Source organism: Rhineura floridana, chromosome 1 (genome assembly GCF_030035675.1).
Source record: "Rhineura floridana isolate rRhiFlo1 chromosome 1, rRhiFlo1.hap2, whole genome shotgun sequence".
Taxonomy (NCBI): domain Eukaryota; kingdom Metazoa; phylum Chordata; class Lepidosauria; order Squamata; family Rhineuridae; genus Rhineura; species Rhineura floridana.
The window spans coordinates 288,675,382-288,696,122 of NC_084480.1; the positions used below are offsets into that span (position 1 = coordinate 288,675,382).

Here is a 20,741-nt window from a genome sequence, read left to right on the forward strand (position 1 = left end):
CAAGATAGCATAGCATGAGATAATCCCAACGTTTCTGTGTAGTAACAACATGTATCTGAGAAACATGTATGTGCATATTTGTTGTTTTACATTGAACTGAAACATGATCTTAATTCAGTTTCTAGTTGATTTGTACATCATTTACAAAATACAATGACATCTGAAGATGGTCCAGAAACTGCAACTGGTGTAGAATGTGGCTGCACATATTGAGAGTGGAGCAGCAAGGTGGAATCATACAATACCAATCCTGAATTAACTACCCTTGCTGCCCATCTGGTACTGGGCCCAACTGAAGGTACTTATATGTTAACTCCCTAAACAACTTGGGACACAAGTACTTAATGGGTCTCTCCTTATCTGACACTTCAAGCCTTGTAAGGAGGAGGCTCCTTTGCAGTCCCATCAGTGAGCACAGATTACTATGGGGGCAAGACAGCATAGGGCCTTCTCTGTGGTAGCCCTGTCTGTGGACCTTCCTCCCTATGGAGTTCAAGCTGTCCCCATCACTGATGGTTTTTAAAGAACAGCTTTGCATGTGTCTGTTGACACAGGTATTTGGGAGAAGTCTGTAAGTGGGTACCGGTATTTTTGATGCTGCTGCACTGTTTTATTTGTTTAATGCAATTTTTAATGTTTACATCAATTGTTTTATGGTTATAGACTGTGGTGTGTGTTCACCATCTTGGGATCCTGTATGATCCCAAATGTAAATAATAAATCTGAGTGCTCTTTCCTATTCTCCCAGCAATAATTTAGGTAGAAAAAAAATAAGCTTACTTTTTCTTTTTTGAGGAAGCCATTTCCACACTAAGGATAACAAAAACTCTTGCTACAGAACGCAAAAACCTCATTGTAACAGAAATTGCTTCTTCTCTGCGACCTGGAGTGTATTTATTCTGCAATTCCTTCACAAGAGTCCCCAGCAAAGTATCTAAAAGCTGTAAAGAAAAGTTTACTGGAGCAAGTATCTAACTGATACAAAACCATACAAATTATTATGCAAATTAATTTACATAAACATATGGCAAACATGCCATAACTTAGATTTGCAAATCACTATAAAAAAGACCTTCTAGGCAAAAAAGCACTGATGAACAATTTCTTTGATGCTGTATACTATAGTCAGCATGGATTTTTCACATTCCCCAATGTTAAATTGAAAATACCCCCCATGCCATTCTGATCCCTCCCATAAGCTCATTTCAAAACAAAACTTTACAAAACGTACTAGTCTTGAACTCAAGAACGCTTGCTTAACAACCCTCTACATTTTCATGGTGATACACAAAACAGTTAAAGAGAATCGAGAATTCAAAGTGCAGACGAGCGAGGGAGCAGGCGGAGGGCGAGCAAGCGAGCGAGCAGGCGGAGGGCGAGCAAGCGAGCGAGCAGGCAGGGCGAGGGAGCCGGTGGAAGGCGAGCAAGCAGGCAGGGGGGAGGGCGAGCAAGGGAGCCAGTGGAGGGCAGGCGAGCAAGCAGGCAGGGGGAGACGAGCGAGGGAGCTGATGGAGGACAAGCGAGCAAGCGAGCAGGCAGGGGGGAAGGCAAGTGGGCAGTGATGAGCGAGGGAGCCGGCGGAGGGTGAGCGAGCAGGCGCAGGCAGCTCCCTCCCTGCGATCTGCGGCAGGAATTGGAGGGAGAAATATCAATAATTTAAGATATGCAGACGATACCATACTCTTAGCAGAAACCAGTAATGATTTGAAACAAATGCTGATGAAAGTTAAAGAGGAAAGCACACAAGCAAGACTACAGCTGAACGTCAAATAGACTAAAGTAATGACAACAGAAGATTTATGTAACTTTAAAGTTGACAATGAGGACATTGAATTTGTCAAGGATTATCAATACCTCGGCACAGTTATTAACCAAAATGGAAACAATAGTTAAGAAATCAGAAGAAGGCTAGGACTGGGGAGGGCAGCTATGAGAGAACTAGAAAAGGTCCTCAAATACAAAGATGTATCACTGAACACCAAAGTCAGGATCATTCAGACCACGGTATTTCCGATCTCTATGTATGGATGTGAAAGTTGGACAGTGAATGAGAGTTGGACAGTGAAAAAAGCAGATAAGAGAAAAATCAACTCATTTGAAATGTGTTGGAAGAGAGCTTTGCACGTATCACTGACTGCAAATAAGACAAATAATTGGGTGTTTGAACAAATTAAACCAGAACTGTCACTAGAAGCTAAAATGGGGCTATCATACTTTGGACACATAATGAGAAAACATGATTCACTAGAAAAGACGATAATGCTGGGAGAAACAGAAGGGAGTAGAAAAAGAGGAAGGCCAAACAAGAGATGGATTGTTTCCATATTGGAAGCCACAGACCTGAACTTACAAGATGTGAACAGGGTGGTTCATGACAGATGCTCTTGGAGGTCACTGATTCATAGTGTTGCCATAAGTCGTAATCAACTTGAAGGCACATAACAACAACACAAAAATCCCACTGAACTCAGTAAGTATGCAAATGTTCAGGCCTGCCTTTCCCCTCCTTCCCCTCGCCTCTCCCTTCCTCCTCCCCTTCTTCCTCTCCTCCCCTCTTCCTTCTCCCCTGCCCACTCCAGGCCTCCCTCACCATGGTCAGTTTTACCTATCCTAAGCATGAGTGCATGGGAGTAAATCCCACTGAACTCAATAAACATGCAAAGGATCAAACCTGCCCTCCCCCTCCTGCCTGCTCCCCTCCTTGTCCTCCCCTCCCCATCCCCTGTGGTCAGTTTCACCTATCGTAAGCATGACTGCAGGGGATTAAATCCCACTGAACTCAATAAGCATGCAAATGATCAATCCACTCTCAGCAAACCTTCACAAGATCCCATTTCTTACCTCCCGGATTAAAAAGTAGAGAAATTCACTAATAGGCAAAAAACCTTGCAGTTTAAGAGTGTACCTATAGCCAACAGATACTTCTATCAAACTTTTAAAAGCAGGGAAATTGGGCAGCTATAGTGAAGGCACCAGGGAGACAGGAGACCTGAACTCCTCTCTGAGATATTGTACTACCCTACAAATTTGTCAAAATGCAAACACAATTTGGGTTGGTCTTTCACAGTCCAATCTACTTCCTGTGTAGCTTGGAAGAATTGGGTAAACTGCCTCTGAGCATATAGTGAGTAGGGGCAACACCCGCAATCAGCCCAAATAACAGAAACAAGACATCTGCTGTGCTGATCTTGTTTTAGCAGGGAGGAAGCAACAATATTAAAACTGTTAATATAGTCATTTTAAATATGTTTCATTTACTTTGCAATTTTAGTCGTTTCCTTTAGTAAATCGTTTTCTTTTGCTTCTGTTTCTGTGAATATGTGAAGTACAGCAACACTTTGTAACACTAAAAAAAAGCTCCAAAAATAATTGTGGAATAATGGCACTGACTATTCTGCAGAATAGTTTCCAATGGACATGAGGAGTGTCTCATTTGGCACAAGATAAAACAGTGGGTGAAATATATTCAAGCAAAATTCTAGGTGTGCTCTATGTTTTTAATTGATCATGCCCACCTTTCCTTAAGTGGAGTAGTTTAAGCATAGCAGACTGAAAACATGCATCTTGGGCAGGCTAAGTTCCCCCCCCCAACAGCTAGAGTAATTGCTTAAGTAGCAACATATTGTTATCAGTCTGATTTTACATCAAAGTGCAGTTTCAGATTCAACTGTTAATGCACCCAAAACAGAAATAGAACATAACCTCCACTTTGAAATAAAAAAGGCTGTCTTCACCATCATATGACATTGACCAATAAAAAGGCTTTGAAATTAATAAAAATAAATTTGACACACATTTCTAGGATGAATAGAGAGAAATATAATTTTCTAGATTAGATTCTCTGCAGAAACAGTAGTAACACAGAAAAGAAGCAAAGTAAGAAGAACACCAACAAATATACAAAAATGTAATAGATCGCAGATGTTGCCACCACTCCCCATATGCTCAGAGGCACATGTTACTAAATTATTCCAAGCTACACAGGAAGTGGATTGGACTGTGAAAGACCAGCCCAAATTGCATTTGCATTTTGACAAATTTGTAGGGCAGTACAATATCTCAAGAGAGGAGATCAGGTCTCCTGCTCCGCTAGTGCATTTACTATAGCTGCCCAATTTCCCTGCTTTTTAAAGTTTGATAGAAATATCTGTTGGCTATAGGTACATTCTTAAACTGCAAAAGTTTTTTTGCCTACTAGTGAATTAATTAAATTTTGCTTACCAAAATATCTGCTGTACACTTCACAATAAGGCAGTGTGTAAAACAGTCCAGCCGAATAGTTCCACTTTGCTGATTAAGATACACTTGTTCTTCAGGCAAAAGATGGCCAATCCTACTGCTTGCACTAAGACTTGGAAAAAAGCAAAAGAAAGCAGAGAAAGAGGAAATATAATGTTAGTTGCTAAGTTTATGACACACAGTCAGTTTTCAAAAGTGTAATCAAAGCTAGTTCGTTAATACACACGGGTCTTTGTTCTCCTGTGAGCCAAACATGATCATAGATTTCAGTGCATTCCAATCTTGTAAAACACGCTCCAAGGCAAGCTGTGCAAATCGTGGAGGTTCTAAATCATGATCTGGCATATCTGAATCTAAAGCCCAGTAAAAGAAAGAAAAATATGTGAGTGGTTACTGTAGTACTGCATACTTTAAGAGAAAATCTGAAAATGAGAAAAGGGCTCTACCTTCAGAATTTGCAGTTTTACGATTACGGTCCTCCCTAATTCTTGGTGGCCTATACTGGCAGTGTTCTACTGTTTGTCTTGCAACTGTCTGTACTAAGAACAGCAGAAGATGCTCTCCCCTGTAAACACAGAAGCATACACAGAGATGACAGGGGAACCACACTGGGCTTCTCTGGAGTGGGGAAATCATTTGTACTAAATGGACACTTGCCTGCTGTTTGGCATGGTAACAAGATTTGTGGTGGTAAGCAGCCGGAACAGCAGGTCAAGACGAGCAGATTTCTGTCCTGCAATTAATGTTTTGCACTTGCATTTCTCCCAGCAGTCACAGTATGCTGTTGGGGACGTGCGTTTAAGCCTGAAAACAGAGGAAATGTATAATGGTATTTAAACATTTTTAAATATCAGTTGCCATATCAATTTACACTACAACCAGTTTCAGAAATATGACACTCTGCCCACAATAATTTTAACTTTAAAAAATTCAACCGAAGTGCTTTTACCTAATCAACATTTTCCAGGTCTTGTTTATGAAATGCTGTACTAGTTTGACGAAACAATGACCTCGAGAATGTGGCAGCAGCTTCTCTCCCTATCATCAGACCTAAGCAAATAGGCTAATTATCTCAGCTCTCTTACACTGCTGGTGAGAAGGCTGCCTAGTCAGTTAAAATCTTCCCCTCCCCATTCTTACACTGGGGACCAGGCCCAACTTTCAATTGCAACTTTATTGAATCATTTATTCAACCATTCACTAACAAACCATTTAGGTATACTACAGCACTAAGAGAAATGAAACTTTATTGTATTTTCAAGCAAAATGAAATTGAGTCATCCCTGATAATGCACAACTGCCTACTGAATCCTCAATGTCAGGGATAAACACACATACTTGCAATCATGACCTTTATGGCACACCCTTGCACACTCTGTACAACAGCACAGAGATTCCAGTAAACCGCATGTTCGACATTCAAATATATCCTAAAAAGAGTAAAATTCAGCATTTTAGAAAAAATGAAATATTATGCATAATTTTAAGAATCTGCTTATAAGTGGTAACTAACAATTCTATACATGTCTACCTGGAAGTAAAATAAAGAACCATCGAGTTCAATGGGACTTTGTCCCAGGTAAGTGTGCATAGAATTGCAGCCTACATTATTTATTTAAAAGTCTTACATGCTACCTTTCAAAAAGAGTTTGCAAAGCAGCTAACAAGAAACTTGAACATACTATTCACATTAAAAAAATTCAAAACGCCAAAAGGTTACATCCAACCAACTGCATCAGCCTGCTTGCAGAACAGACTTCTGCTTCCTCTTCTTATACATACATACCTAAAATCTGCTCTGGGGGGTTGAGGGACCATCTGTAGCAGACTTGGCAGTTGTGGGGGAGCCCTACTGCATGAGCTGAAGTCCACTTCCACATTGATAGATATCATCCCAAAAAAGTAGTAAACCCCCCACAAACACCCCCCCAGCAATAAGACAAAGTCAGATTTTTTTTTAATTATCCTTAAAAGCTCAGGAGAATAAATTAGGCTTATCCTGGCACCACAAAACCAACTAAGTTCCCTAAATATACCTGATTAATGTGCTCTGCACCAGTCCATGTAAAGCTGCAGGTATCATTACAACATAAAACATATAAAGGAGAGTCATCTGGGTTTGTGCCAGTTGGACAAACCATTCCCATAAACACATCCTCTTCTTTTTCACTTGAAGTTGACTCCGCTTTTGAGAGAGAGAGAGAGAGAGAGAGAGAGAGAGAGAGAGAGAACTTAAAATGAAGTTTTAAAGACTGTTTGAAGAGCTGGGAATTTAAGTTAAGAAATTACAGAAAAAAATAATTCACAGAAGCCATTTAACAAAACACAACATCACTACACTTCAGCATTATCAGGCAAGCATACAGCGCAACAGCTAACTTAATTCACTCAGGCTTAATTCCAAAATCAGTTCGCATTGTATTGGTTATACTACATTAACAGGTTAAGTATTTATCTCTGTTTTATTGAAAGCAACTGCTTTCCCATCTTTCTCCCAATAACTGCCTGAATTATTTTCAGAGAACAGATCCCCAGCTGATATCAAGACATAACCTCCTGCATGAACACATGGTGGGGAAATTATTACAGGAAACTATGTCTAATGAATCACCTCATTAGAACAAGAAGATAATTAATTGGCAGCAGAAAAACATTTAAGTCAACATTTTAAAATATTTTATTCTACTGCCTAACCCAAGGATTTTTTGGGGGGGAGCCCTTAATTATTAGCATATATAGCAAGAATCACTATCTTTACATACATCTATATCTTAACATACCTTTGGCAACTTTTTGTGCGGTTTCTAAAATGGTAATTGCAGCAGGATACGCTCTGCCACTAACAGCAGACATAAATGGTGTCATGCCTCTTGCATCCCTAAAAAGAATAATTTGCCCATATCATTTTCAATTATTAAAAAGAAAATCTTATAGGTTTAGCAGAAAGAGCCTGATTTACAGTTGCCCCAACTTTTAACCTTGAAATGAAGATAACAGATCTGATGCATAAACAAAAAAAAAGTAAATCAATATAAAGCTATTAACAAGTTATCGTTCTATAGTAAAAATCCACTTTTAAAAATACAGGAAATACTTAACTGTTCCCCTATATACTGAAAAATCAACTCATTTGAAATGTAATGTTGGAGGAGAACTTTGCGGGTACCACGGACCGCAAAAAAGACAAATAATTAGGTGTTAAACCAGAACTATCACTAGAAGCTAAAATGATGAAACTGACATTATACTTTGGACACATGAGAAGACATGATTCACTAGAAAAAACAATAACGCTGGGAAAAACAGGAAAAGAGGAAGGCCAAAGAAGAGATGGATTGATTCCATAAAGGAAGCCACAGACCTGAACTTACAAGATCTGAACAGGGTGGTTTAAAACAGATGATATTGGAGGTCACTGATTCATAGGGTCGCCGTAAGTTGAAATAGACTTGAAGGCACATAACAACATATACTGAAACGCACACAAATCATTTCTGAGAACAAATTGCAATGGATTTACTTACTAGGGGATATTTAAATATTGAGTGACTTACAATATGCGGAGTTTTATTTGGCTTCTAGGAATAACGTGTTTTTCCACTAACACCATCCATCCATCCATTTATTGATTGATTTATTAAATTTATATCCTGCCATTCCTCCTAATAGGAGCTTTTGTGCCACAAAGTTTGGGGATAGCCAGACAGCATCTATTTGCCTTCTCAAAAGACGCAGGGACAGAGCTTACGTTGCCCTTCACGCCCATCTCAACGAGAAAGGGCACAGCACATGCACCTATCTGCTTCCCAAGAGGTGGAAAACAGTATAAAATTGCACATAAAGACCCTTACTTGGCCGACAGAAGTTCCCGAAGGTAAGGTTGTAAAACAACACTGTCACATAACAGTTTCAGTATGAAGTGAGCATTTGCTTTCCGATCCTTTGATTCCACTACAGAGGGTTCTGTAGAAGGACCTACAAATTAGAAAAGTATTGGTAAAAAACAGCTGCTTGCAAAAGTAGCTCACTTAGTAAACACATTCTAGAGAAGAGGGACATCTGAATTAAGCATTTACAACTAGACAATACTTTCACTGTCAGAAATATGTTGTAATGCTAAATTATGAATTTCAGCATATATAAAGGATTAGAAATTTCACATCCTGAAACTAAAACTAGCCAACATGTTTTAATTCATTAAACTGTGCTTGTTGCATACTTTTAACAGGAAAAACAGACTGATATGTTAAGCACTCTTTATTAACAAATGAGAGTGATGGGACAATGCACCTTCAAGTTAGGGTAGCTAGTATAAAAGGGAACATTTAAGATACCCTAAAGTCTGCATATGAAGTAAGCAACTGCAGTTTCTTTTTGTTAATGCATCTGCAACCATACAAAATAGCAATCTCACCTGGTATTGTGGAGGTGCTGGGTCCTTGGCCAGTGCCAGTCGTTGCTGTGGTAAGAGATCCCACAGCAGGGGCCAGGATAAAATCAATGTCACCATCTTTTAGTAAACAGAACAGTAGGATGCATATCAATACATAAAACACACCCCTGGCAGCATGCGCACTCTGCAGTAACTAACCACACTACATGTTTAAACTTTCCATCTAGCCATTCAATGAGATTATGGGTAAGTAAAGCTAACGCTACGGCAGACATCAAGTGACATTCTTGAAATAAGCAGTATCTGCTTATAAGCTGTAATCAGTAAATTAACTCCCAGTTTCCTCCAGTAAGTACACAAGTGACTAACTAGCTAAACTGGCAGTTGTACATTCAAACATGTACTCTCTTGACCACTGTCCCTTTTGCTTATTAAATCTAGCAGAGGGGGCCTGACTGGTTGGGTTCAGAGTGAGAACATTTCACTGCATGAGGAGGTGGTCCCCGCTGCCTTGAAAGGGGCAGTGGTGCAGCTACTCTTAAAGAAACTGGCCCAGGGCCCCTTGGATTGGAGTAACTATCATCCAATTGCAAACACCCCATTCTTGGGGAAGGTGGTGGAGAGAGTAGGAGTGGGACAGTTGAAGACATTCTAGGATGACACAGATTAGTTAGATCCATTCCAATCCAGATTCAGGTCTGGCTACGGGACCAGGTTGGTCTTGGTCATCCTGATAGATGACCTTTACAGAGAGTGGGACAGGGGGAGTGCAACTTTGTTCCTGCTTCTCAATCTCTCTGTAGCTTTCAATACCATTGACCATAGTCCGGCTTCACTATTTTATCCTCAATGCTATTTCATATCTATAGGAAGCCACTGGGAGTAGTCATTAAGAGTTTGGGGTCAAAATGCCATCAGTACGCTGATGATACTCAGCTCTATTTCTCCATAACATCTGAATCAGGAGAAGCCATGTGGACCCTAGACCGGTACCTGGATGTAGTGGTGGGGTGGATGAGGGAAAATAAGCTGACAGAGGCACTGTGGATGGGTGGTTTCCATATTCAAGAAATTGGTCAATTGCCTTCCCTGGGTAGGGATTGCACTCCCCTTGAAAAAGAAAGTTCACAGTCTGGGGGTGCTTCTAGACACAACTTTATCATTGGAGGCTCAGGTAGCCTCAGCGTTTGACCCAGAAAGGGCAGTTAGCATCCTTGCTGTGGCATTCTGCACTAACATGAGTGACACCCTGTCAGTGTGTAACACCTCTGCTCAGAGATCTGCATTGGTTGCAGATTTGTTGCTGGGTCAAGTTCAAGGTATAATAAAGCCCTTAACAGCTTGGGAACAGTTTACCTGTGGGACAGCCTTACCCCATGTGTGTCCACTCGACCTCTTCAATCTATGGAACTGGCACTGTTACAGGTGCCACATAATACTGTTCCACACTTGTAAGAAATCATTCTTTTAGTGTAGTAGCACCTGTGCTTTGGAACTCCCTGCCTATTAACACTAGGCAGCTGCCTTTGCTGTATTCTTTTCAGCACTTGGTTAAAACATTTCTCTTTAGGCAAGCCTATCCAGACACATATATGCTGACGTGCTTGATCTCTTTTTAGTCTACTGCTGCTTTTAATTTTTAAAAAATGTTTTAATTACTTGTTTTTAACTGTTTTATTGATAATTTTAATATTCCTTGTAAACTGCTTAGAGGCTTTTCACAATCAAGCAGTATATAAATGTTAATAAATAAAAATGCTTCACACCACTGAAGTTCTAATTCTATACAATGAATTTCTTATTCATACTGCGCTTTCACAAGCTCGCACGAAGAGCTGTTTGTATATACTTTTACATGTACACATGACTGCATCTGAAAGCTTACCAGGGTCCATTGAAGGAGGATCAGGAACCCAACTAGGAGGAGCAATGGGGGGAGAAACTGGATCCTGATGATCACTAGATGAAGCTCCAGCTTCGTGTCTGCCTAAACCTGCTGCTCTCAGTGATCTTCTCATCATTTCTCTAAGTCGCAAACTAAGAACAAACAGAAAATCATAAAATTAATATTGCCCATTCCTGAACAGGGAGCATATTTATGACAGCTCAATTTGCTTGAATGCCAAACAAAACTTTAATCTGCATTTATAGCAAATATGTAAAACAAAATACCAACATTTATGTCACTCTATTTTGAAATATCAATAATTTAAGATATGCAGACGACACCATACTACTAGCAAAACCAGTAATGATATGAAATAAATGCTGATGAAAATTAAAGAGGAAAGCACAAAAGCAGGACTGCAGATAAATGTCAAGAAGACTAAAGAAATGACAACAGAAGATTTATGTAACTTGAAAGTTGGTAATGAGGACACTGACCTTGTCAAGGATTATCAATACCTTGGCACAGCTATTAACCAAAATGGAGGCAAGAGTCAAGAAATCAGAAGAAGGCTAGGACTGGGGAGGGCAGCTATGAGAGAACTAGAAAAATCCTCAAATGCAAAGATGTAACACTGAACATTGAAGTCAGGATCATTCTGACCATGGTATTCCCAATCTCTATGTATGGATGTGAAAGTTGGACAGTGAAAAAAGGGGGTTAGAGAAAAATCAACTCATTTGAAATGTGGTGTTGCAGGAGAGCTTTGCAGATACCATGGACTGCGAAAAAGACAAATAACTGGGTGTTAGAACAAATTGGACCATTGGTCTCACCTGAAGGGTGATTTTCATAGGAGGACTGCCATCAAGCGGGTTATAGCTCCACCTATCGTCCAAAGGCAAGAATGTTTTTGAAGTCAAGACTAGGGGCGTCAGGCCCCTCCCACTCTCCAGTTCATTCGCAGCGAGTCCAAAGAGAGATATCTAAAAATGCAGGAGAAAAGGCCAACGGGCCTACCAGCAAAGACATAACACAATAGCAATAATCATAATAATATGACTCTAACGTAGCGATATAACATTAATAGCAGTCTTGACTTCACTAGTAAATCTAATATAATAGCATAACAGGAATATATGAAAAAACCCCAAAAAATATCTGGGTATCCTCCAACTGGGAGGGTCGTGATGGCAGTCCTCCTATGAAAATCACCCTTCAGGTGAGACCAATGGTCCATTTTCCATAGGAGGACTGCCATCAAGCCGGATGTACCAAAGCAGCCCATAAAAGGGAGGGACCACCCACATCCTAATCATCATTAAGAACCTGTTGCAATACTCGTCTGCCAAAAGAGGCATTGGCAGAGGCATAACGATCTATTTTGTAATGCCTTATAAACGAGTGTGGGGTAGACCAAACAGCAGCTCTGCAAATATCAGCAACAGGAGCGTTGGTAGCAAAAGCAGCCGTAGTGGCCGCTGACCTAGTGGAATGAGCTGTTATACTAGCTGGAACTGGAAGCTTAAGGGACTCATAGGCTAAGGTAATACATGCACGCAACCAGCGGGATAAGGTGGAATAGCTACTTTATGCCCAACAGAACGTGGATGAAAGGATACAAACAAAGACTCAGTTCGTCGTATATCCTGGGTCCTAGACAGGTAGGTCTTGAGAGCCCTCCGAACATCCAATGAATGCCAAGCCTTCTCGAGAGGATGGGTAGGATTCGGACAAAATGAAGGAAGAACAATGTCCTGGTTGCAATGGAAAACTGAATTGACCTTGGGACGGAAGGAAGGATCAGTCTTCAGCACAACAGAGTCCTTGTGAAAGACACAGAGATGGCGGGCAGAAGACAATGCGCCCAGTTCTGAAACTCGTCTCGCAGAGGTGATCGCGATCAGGAACAGGACCGTGAATGACAACAGACGTAAAGGCACTGTCCTAAGGGGCTCGAACGGAGGGCATTGTAAAGCCTGTAGGACCTTCGACAAACTCCATGAGGGAAAACGGTGGAATACAGCCGGTGAGTGTAGCGCGGTTCCCCTCAGAAAATGTTTGATGAACGGGTGCGAGGCAATAGGAGCACCAGCGGAGGACACTGAGAGAATGGACGACAGAGTGGACGCATGTCTACGTAAGGTGTTGGGTCTAAGTCCCATCAGGAGGCCCCTATGAAGGGCAGCACCTGTTGTATTGTGGCCTGGGAAGGATCGAGGTGCTGGGACTGACACCACCTGGAGAATGCCACCCAAGTATGTTGATATATACGGGTGGTGGATGGTCTTCTCGAGGCCAAGATAATGTCAATAACAGCGTCAGACAGGCCAGCAGACCTTAAATGTCCCCGTTCAAAAGCCACGCTGTTCGCTTGAGCCAATTGGGATCCTGATGCAATATTGGGCCCTGGGATAAGACGTCTGGCCTGACCGGGAGCGTCCAAGGGTCCGTCACCGACATGGCAAGGAGATCCGAGAACCACGGTCGACGGGGCCAATATGGAGCTATCAGAACCAGTTTGGCCCTCTCGCGTCACGCCTTTCTCAAGGTTCTGGCTAACAGTGGTATTGGAGGGAAGGCGTACAATAGGCCATCCGCCACGGTAGCGACAGGGCATCCACCGCTTCCGCTGTCGTGTCCAGGCATCGAGCGAAGTACCTGGGTAGCTGGCAATTGCGACTGGAGGCAAATAGATCGACTGAGAAGACGCCGAACTGACACTGGAGAAGATGGAAAATGGTCGGATGAAGTTTCCATTCTCCCGGAAAGACCTGTTGTCTGCTGAGCCAGTCTGCTGTCACATTCCAAATTCCTCTAAGATGTTCTGCTTTTAAGGATTGCAGATGTTGCTCTGCCCAGTCGAATATGAGGGAAGCTAGGTTCTGCAGAGGACGGGACCTGATCCTCCCTTGTCTGTTTAAATGAGATTTGGCACACGTGTTGTCCGTTTGAATGAGAACATGGTCCAAGTGGAACAGAGACTGAAAATGGAGCAGAGCTAAGTGGACAGCCTTCAGTTCCAGCCAATTGATGCTCTGAGTCTGCTCTGCTGTGGTCCAAACCCCCTGAACGAACTGGGAGTTGCAGTGGGCTCCCCAGCCGAGGAGACTGGCATCTGTGGTGATAACAGTCCTGCGGGGTTCTCTGGAGTGCCCTGGGTGAGATGTTGGACCCTCGTCCACCAGCGGAATGAAAGACGCAGTGCGGGGCTCAAGGGAATTGCTCGATGATTTGACCTGGCAATGTCCTGCTGAAACAGCAACAAAGCCCACTGGAGTTGGCGAGTATGAGCTCGAGCCCATGGCACAATATGGATGGTGGACACCAACATTCCGAGAGCCCTGGCTAGAAGCATGACGTCTGCGGTTGTGTGGTGCATCAGAGACCGTGCGATGTCTGTGATAGCAGTTATGCAGTCTGGAGACAGGAACACCATCGCCTGCAGGGTGTCCAACATCGCCCCTAGATGTTGTAGGCGTTGGGTTGGTTGGAGATGGCTTTTGTCGAAATTGACTAGCCAGCCGTAGGCCTGCAAGACATGGAGCGTGAGCGTTAGATGGCGATGAGCCAGCTCCCTGGAACTCGCCCGTATTAAAAGATCGTCCAAGTAGGGGTAGATATGGACCCCTTGAAGCCGGAGGTAAGCCACTAGTATGAGTAGCACCTTGGTAAATACTCTCGGGGAAGATGAGAGGCCGAACGGCATCGCTTGATATTGAAAATGCTGGGGGCCGAAAGCAAACCGAAGGAATTTTCTGTGGGCTATGCAAATAGGCACATGGAGATACACTTCCTTTAGGTCGATAGAAGCCAGGAAGTCTCCTTCATGAAGGCTTTCTGTAATGGAGTGGAGGGATTCCATTTTGAAACTGCAATACTTTACAAAACGGTTGATGAACTTGAGGTCCAACACCGCCCTCCATGACAGATCTCGTTTGGGCACAGCAAATAGGAGGGAGTACACCCCTTCCGACCTCTCTGTTGTAGGGACTGGCTCTATCGCCGCTGTGTCCAAGAGGTGATGTATGGCTGTCTGCATGATGCAGTGCCTGGCTGGTGCCCTGGGACAAGGGGAGGGATGAAATATGTCCAGAGGGATTGCCGAAAACTCTAGTGCATAGCCATAACAAAAAAGATCTCTGATCCAGGCGACCTGAGTCAGACGCAGCCAATGGTCTCCAAACAGAAGCAGTCTGCCCCCAACCGGTATCGCGTCAGTACTGTCTGTGCTGGCGAGACCCTCCCCTATATAAGGACGTTGAGGTACCTCTGCGCCCCTGGTACTGACCTCTGCCTGGGAAACGTCTGTTCCAGACTCCCCTGGAGGGACGGAAATCATAGGTTCGGAAATCGCGGCCTCGTCCCCCGGGCCGCGTTCCTCGAAAGGGCTGGGTCGTGCGGTATGAGGTAAAACCTCTGAAAGGCCTGCGATCAACATTCCTGATAGTGGCCAAGACAGGCTTTTGAGCATCCTTGGGGTCAACAAGCACTGCCTTTAGGGCTTCATCGCCGAAGAGTAATGAGCCGGAACAAGGTGCCCTTGATAAATTAACTCTGGCTGTAGAGTCCGCTTGCCAGTGACGAAGCCAGAGGGTCCGTCGAGCGACTACCTGAGCTGCCATAGCTTGTGCTCCCAGCTGATTTGTGTCCAAGGTGGCATCAGCCACAAATGCCACTGTCTTGTGCAATTTCATCAGTGACCTCCTCAGAGAGACAGGATCAGGATTAGGATCATCTAAGAGGTCATCCAACCACATCATTGCTGCCCTGGAAAAGATGGAAGCTGATGCAGAGGCTCGCATGGACAAAGCGGTGGCCTCATGGTTCTTGCGTAAGGCAAAGTCCAGCCTCCGCTCAGTGGCGTCCTTTAAATGTGAATCTCCTTCCCTCAGCAAAAGGGATCTAGAGACTAGACTGGAGATTGGCTCGTCTATGCCAGGGACGGCCAGTCTGCTTGTAAAGTCCGGAGCCAAAGAGTAAAGTCTGTTCGCAAGGGCGTTAAAACGGCGTGTTTGTAATGGATGAGACCATTCGTCCTTGGCCAGCTTAGCAATAGGATCTGGCACAGGAAGGTAGTGCTCTGCTGGTGTGGGGGATTTCAAGACCCTGGCCCCTTTAATAGCGGAAGTGGCAGCTGCAGGTTGTGTAGATTGGAGACCAAGGGTGGTCAATACTCTGCGAGCAAGGGGCTGATCATCTAAGGCATCAAACAGGCGATAAGATGTATCCTCCTCCTGTTCCGACTGATCACTCCATTCGTCTCCTTCGGCTTGAGTAGCAAATGGTGGATCCTCCCCACAAGAAGCGTCATCAACAAACCTGCCCCTGGCAATGTCAAAAGGATTCGGAGAGCAGGAGGGATCTGTCTCATTGCGCACATGGTGGTCCACACTCCGCTGAGGAATGGCGGGGGCTGGTGACTGTGGCTGTGTTTGAGTGAAGAACGCCAGCATGTCTTGTAGTTGTGATATCAACTCATGAGACAGCTGCGGTCCTGATGTGTTAGATGGTAGAGCTTGGAGAGGCAACGGTATGGGCAGTTCAGCAGGCTGGGAAGATGAATGAGCCCTAGGTGGTAATACGGGAGGATGGTGGCTGGCTGCTGGCTGGTCAGGAAACCCTGCAAAGTCCTCCTCGGAGGATGCAGTCGGAGAATGAAAGAGATTTGTTAACTGTTCCTGGCCTGCCTCCTCGGAAACCAGAACAGAGACGTAGCATGCCCGCTTGGTTGTGCTGTGGCTGGACAGATGTTTAGTTTAGTTTTGGCAACCGCTTTGGCATGCTTGTGCTTGGCTGCCTTAGATTGTTTAGGCTTGGCTGCCTGAGATGTCGCTGGCTATTCCGCCATCATATATTTTCAAGGGGGTTCAGTACACGGCCACGGATGGGGCAGAATGTACAGACCCAAATATGCTCAGTACACGGCCACGGATGGGGCAGAATGCACCGGCTCAGATGGCTAAGTATACGCCCACGGATGGGGGAGAATATACAGTTCCAGATAGCCTTAGTACACGGCCACGGATGGGGCAGAATGTACAATTTCAAACAGCCTTGGTACACGGCCACGGATGGGGCAGAATGTACAGTTCCAGACAGCCTTGGTACACGGCCACGGATGGGGCAGAATGTACAATGTCAAACAGCTTTGGTCAGAGCTTGGAAAAGTTACTTTTTTGAATGACAACTCCCATCAGCCCAGTCCAGTGGCTATGCTGGCTGGGGCTGATGGGAATTGTAGTTTAAAAAAAAAACTTTTCCAAGCTCTGGCTTTGGTACACGGCCACAGATGGGGCAGAATGTACGGTTCCAAATAGGCTGAATACACAAAACAGCTACAATATTCAGCCTCAGTCAGCAGCTTGTGGTGAAGAACCTGTAGCAAGATTATAGATTGCACCCTGCAGCACACACACAGAAAAACTGATAGAAAAGGCCTTGAACAAAATCCCTTACTATAGAAAGGGCTAAACAGAAAGGGCGGGGGAAAAGGGGGAGGAACAAAATGGCGCCCGTAAAAAGAGCGGGAATTTTAGCCAATCAGAAAGACGCAGGGCAATGAAGAAGCAATGGTGGTCACAAAAGAGCACCAGTGAGCTCAAAAAAGGGGACCGCCAAAAGAACGGTAGCAGGGGAGCGGCCTGAAATACGCCCTATAGCCGTGGGGCTGAGAGATGTAATCACGGCTTGAAGGGCCAGCCAGTTAAATCACTGCCGAAAGCAGAACTACAAGAGAATTCCCTGCAGCCGCTGGAACAGTTGCAGCAAGAGGGGGGGGGGAGCCAACGGCAAAGTGAACTGTGAAAGGAAGGAGCCGCAGCCGCAGGCTCCGAAGGCAGTCGCGGCGAGATTTAAAATGCCGCGGAATGAGCCGGGGGAGGCTGGACAGACCAACGTATAAAGGGACTCTAAAGGTAAAAAGAGCCGCAGCCGCAGGCTCTGTAGAGCTGCCGCAAAATTAACAGGCGGCGAGTTGGAACAGAACGGGAAAAAACGGCGGCACAGAGCAGGGAGCTGCAGCCGCAAGCTCCTGGATTAAGGCTGCGTCCGCCGCCTGAGGGAGAACCGCAGCCACGGTCTCCCAGTAATCACCGTTCAGCTAGAAAAACAGTACGGAAAAAAGCGGCAGCACAAAACAGGGAGCTGCAGCCATAAGCTCCTGGATTAAGGCTGCGTCCACCGCCTGATGAAGGGAGAACCGCAGCCGCGGTCTCCCAGTAAATAGGTAGGGACTGATGGAAGAAATAGGCAAAAAGACAAACAAAGAACAGTCAGTCCCACAGACTCTAAAGTAAAAGACAGAGGGAAGGGAAATAACGGGAATACACGCACAAAACCTCCACACCCTGTCACACAAATACACAGAAACTTATCTAAGCTATATACTCCAACTTGCATGGACGAAGGCAAGAATGAACTGGAGAGTGGGATGGGCCTGACGCCCCTAGTCTTGACTTCAAAAACATTCTTGCCTTCGGACGATAGGTGGAGCTATAACCCGCTTGATGGCAGTCCTCCTATGGAAAATAAACCAGAACTAATTTTAGAAACTAAAATGGTAAAACTGAGGTTATCATCCTTGGACACATCATAAGAAGACAGGATTCACTAGAAAAGACAATAATGCTGGGAAAAACAGAAGGGAGTAGAAAAAGAGGAAGACCAAACCAGAGATGGATCGGTTCTGTAAAAAAAGCCACATACCTGAACTTACAAGATCTGAACAGGGTGGTTTACAACAGACGCTATTGGAAGTCGCTGATTCATAGGGTCGCCATAAGTCATAATCGACTTGAAGGAACAGAGCGCGCGCACACACACACACACTTTTTAAAATGTGAAAAAGGAGTATGGCATCCATTTTAGGCATAATACTGTCAGAGTATCATTTCAACTCTACATCCTCCTAAGAGCTGCAGTTAGCCTAAAGTCGCCCCCATATTTAATTTGTAAATGAGTCTTGAGGATTATAAAGTTTGTGAGACAGGGAGGAGAAAAGGAAATAAATATAAACCTGTATCTCACACAGATAGGTTTGGAAGTGGGCAGGCTCCAGCACAGGAAGCTGCCTTATAGAGTAAAACCACAGGATCTATCTGTCTCAGTGCTGTCTACAGCGACAGACAGAGACTCTTTGGGTTTCAGACAAGAGACACTCCCAGTCCTACCTGCAGATGCTGGGGATAGAATACAACATAACATTGCTTCCTTTACTTGAGTGAAGAGTGATGTTAACTGCTTACTACCCCAAACTCTGCTCCATTCTGACGTCTCAATCTACTGTTGGAGGTCTTCCCAAATTCTTCAGGGCTCAAGATGAAGCTCATTCCCATCACCTGCTACTTGATCTTTTAAATGGAGATACCAGCAATTCAGCCCGGGACATTCTGCATGTAGAGTATGCGCTCTATCACTGAGCTGTGGGGACTCCCTAATAGCTCTATGGATCCTGGCCTGTGTTAAGTTTATGATGTCTTGTTGGTAATTAACACTGCAATTCCAATTTCAAGATTGCAAAAGGACTTTTCCACTAGCTTACCTTCTGCTGCTTGAGGATCCTGCGCGATTTCCTGGTCCATTACTTGACACCACTGAAATAGCATTTGCAATAGCCTCAACAGCAGATAGCCTTTCAGCAAATGTATTCCTTTCTGAGCGCTCTGCTTCTGAAGCATAAAGAAGAAACTTGGTATCTGTTTATTTTATTACCAAGACACTATATACTAAACTATCAGCATCTGTTTTGTAAGTCAGTTTTATATACATTTCATACAAGAAATTAAATTTCTCAACTGAGTCTTTACATGCAAATAAATTAGAATGGCGGTGTTGGTGATGATGATGATTTGATCAATGAATAGCAAAAGCTGCAAACAGAGAAGATAAGGTATAGCAATATAAATCACAATAGCTGTAACACAAAAATGCAGAACTGAGCAACCCCTGGTGCGCAAGACAGCTTAGGTTCTTTATTACATTTGCTAAATTAGAAAGCCAATTGTGACGGACAGAGCTAAGTTCCGTCCTTTTCCATCATTGGCCAATCCTGAAATTGGAATGTTGAGGAGAGTGTAAAAAGACTGTTTTGTCAGTTAGCATGGGAGTTGAGATTGGAGGTATAATTAAGTTAGTTAGATGAGAGTTAAAGTAAGATAGGTTGGGGGTTTTCGGAGAGGGAGACAGTTGGATGCTGAATGAGAATACAGAAACACTGAAAAGCAGAGTTCAGGGAAAGGTGAAGAATTACACCATCATGCTTATACGCCATCTATACATGCTTGTCTTAAATAAGTCCTTGGTTTAAAACAAATGATTTCCTCTTTGTTTTATGTTACTCCCTGGATCTCTTGAATGCTGTTGGAATATAAGGTACATTATTCTTAGAGCCCTTCTATTAGCGGTCACGCATTTAGAAACATTGGGACACACTTCTCTCATTTATGCTACTGCTCCTATTTTATGGCAGTCGCCTCATGGGCTGTCAGTAACTGTAAAAAGGGTTACAAAAGGCATGTGAGGTGGGACAACCAGTTCCAGTAAGGAGAGAATGTAACTAGGGGAGTGGACCTGGTTGTACTCACTTGGGGTTGGAAAAGGGCTGTCACACCAAGCTCAAGGTAGCCCCATTCATCTATGGGACATTATACGTTCAGAAATACATAGGTACCTTAGAGAATTGACACCTTCATTTTATTTCTCTAACCTCTACCTCCCCATCCCTTTTTCCTTGTCAGAGTGTGTAGTAAATTTATATGTTATTTTTTAACTTGCACATAACCATGAGCACATCGTCAGAAGGATGTAATACAGTAAAATTATCTTGTATATTTTATTCTGCTTTTTGCTCCTCAGATCTTCAGTGCATTTCTTGTTCAATAGTTCTGTAGACCTCAACTCCTTTTATCAGTTCATGCTGTAACACACAGTTTTAAAGTACCATACTGGTTGTTTTGGGGCAGAAATTGCTCCATTTTGCTTTTCTTTGTTTTTTGCTTCATTTCAACAGTCTTTAACCTTATGCTTCAACTTCACACTTGAATGGACTGTTTTGCTTTGAAATTCCTGTTTTTTCAAGTGTCAGCTGCCAGTTTACCCCAATGTACATTACAGGCAACAACTGTGGCTGGGACCCCAACAGTCTCGTGCATAAACAGAAATCACTTCCACACATGCAGGGAATGGGGAAGTTGCCAGTTTTCCTTTCCAGCAACAGCCCCC

General features: G+C 43.7%; 1 protein-coding gene across 4 annotated transcripts in view; it reads right to left on the reverse strand.

The window, feature by feature from the left end:
* Nucleotides 1-20,741, reverse strand: part of UBR5 (ubiquitin protein ligase E3 component n-recognin 5) — a 114,043-nt gene that overhangs the window by 26,969 nt on the left and 66,333 nt on the right. For 3 of the 4 annotated variants that reach the window (XM_061604601.1, XM_061604586.1, XM_061604611.1), the window contains exons 22-33: nucleotides 19,063-19,189; nucleotides 10,518-10,669; nucleotides 8,654-8,749; nucleotides 8,091-8,214; nucleotides 7,020-7,117; nucleotides 6,276-6,424; nucleotides 5,578-5,669; nucleotides 4,897-5,043; nucleotides 4,686-4,804; nucleotides 4,466-4,592; nucleotides 4,222-4,351; nucleotides 781-941 (exon numbers count right to left, since the gene is read on the reverse strand). In XM_061604601.1, the coding sequence (XP_061460585.1) occupies nucleotides 781-941; nucleotides 4,222-4,351; nucleotides 4,466-4,592; nucleotides 4,686-4,804; nucleotides 4,897-5,043; nucleotides 5,578-5,669; nucleotides 6,276-6,424; nucleotides 7,020-7,117; nucleotides 8,091-8,214; nucleotides 8,654-8,749; nucleotides 10,518-10,669; nucleotides 19,063-19,189 (1,522 nt within the window). The remainder of the gene's footprint in view (nucleotides 1-780; nucleotides 942-4,221; nucleotides 4,352-4,465; nucleotides 4,593-4,685; nucleotides 4,805-4,896; nucleotides 5,044-5,577; nucleotides 5,670-6,275; nucleotides 6,425-7,019; nucleotides 7,118-8,090; nucleotides 8,215-8,653; nucleotides 8,750-10,517; nucleotides 10,670-19,062; nucleotides 19,190-20,741) is intronic. The other variant, XM_061604593.1, reaches the window with a different exon arrangement.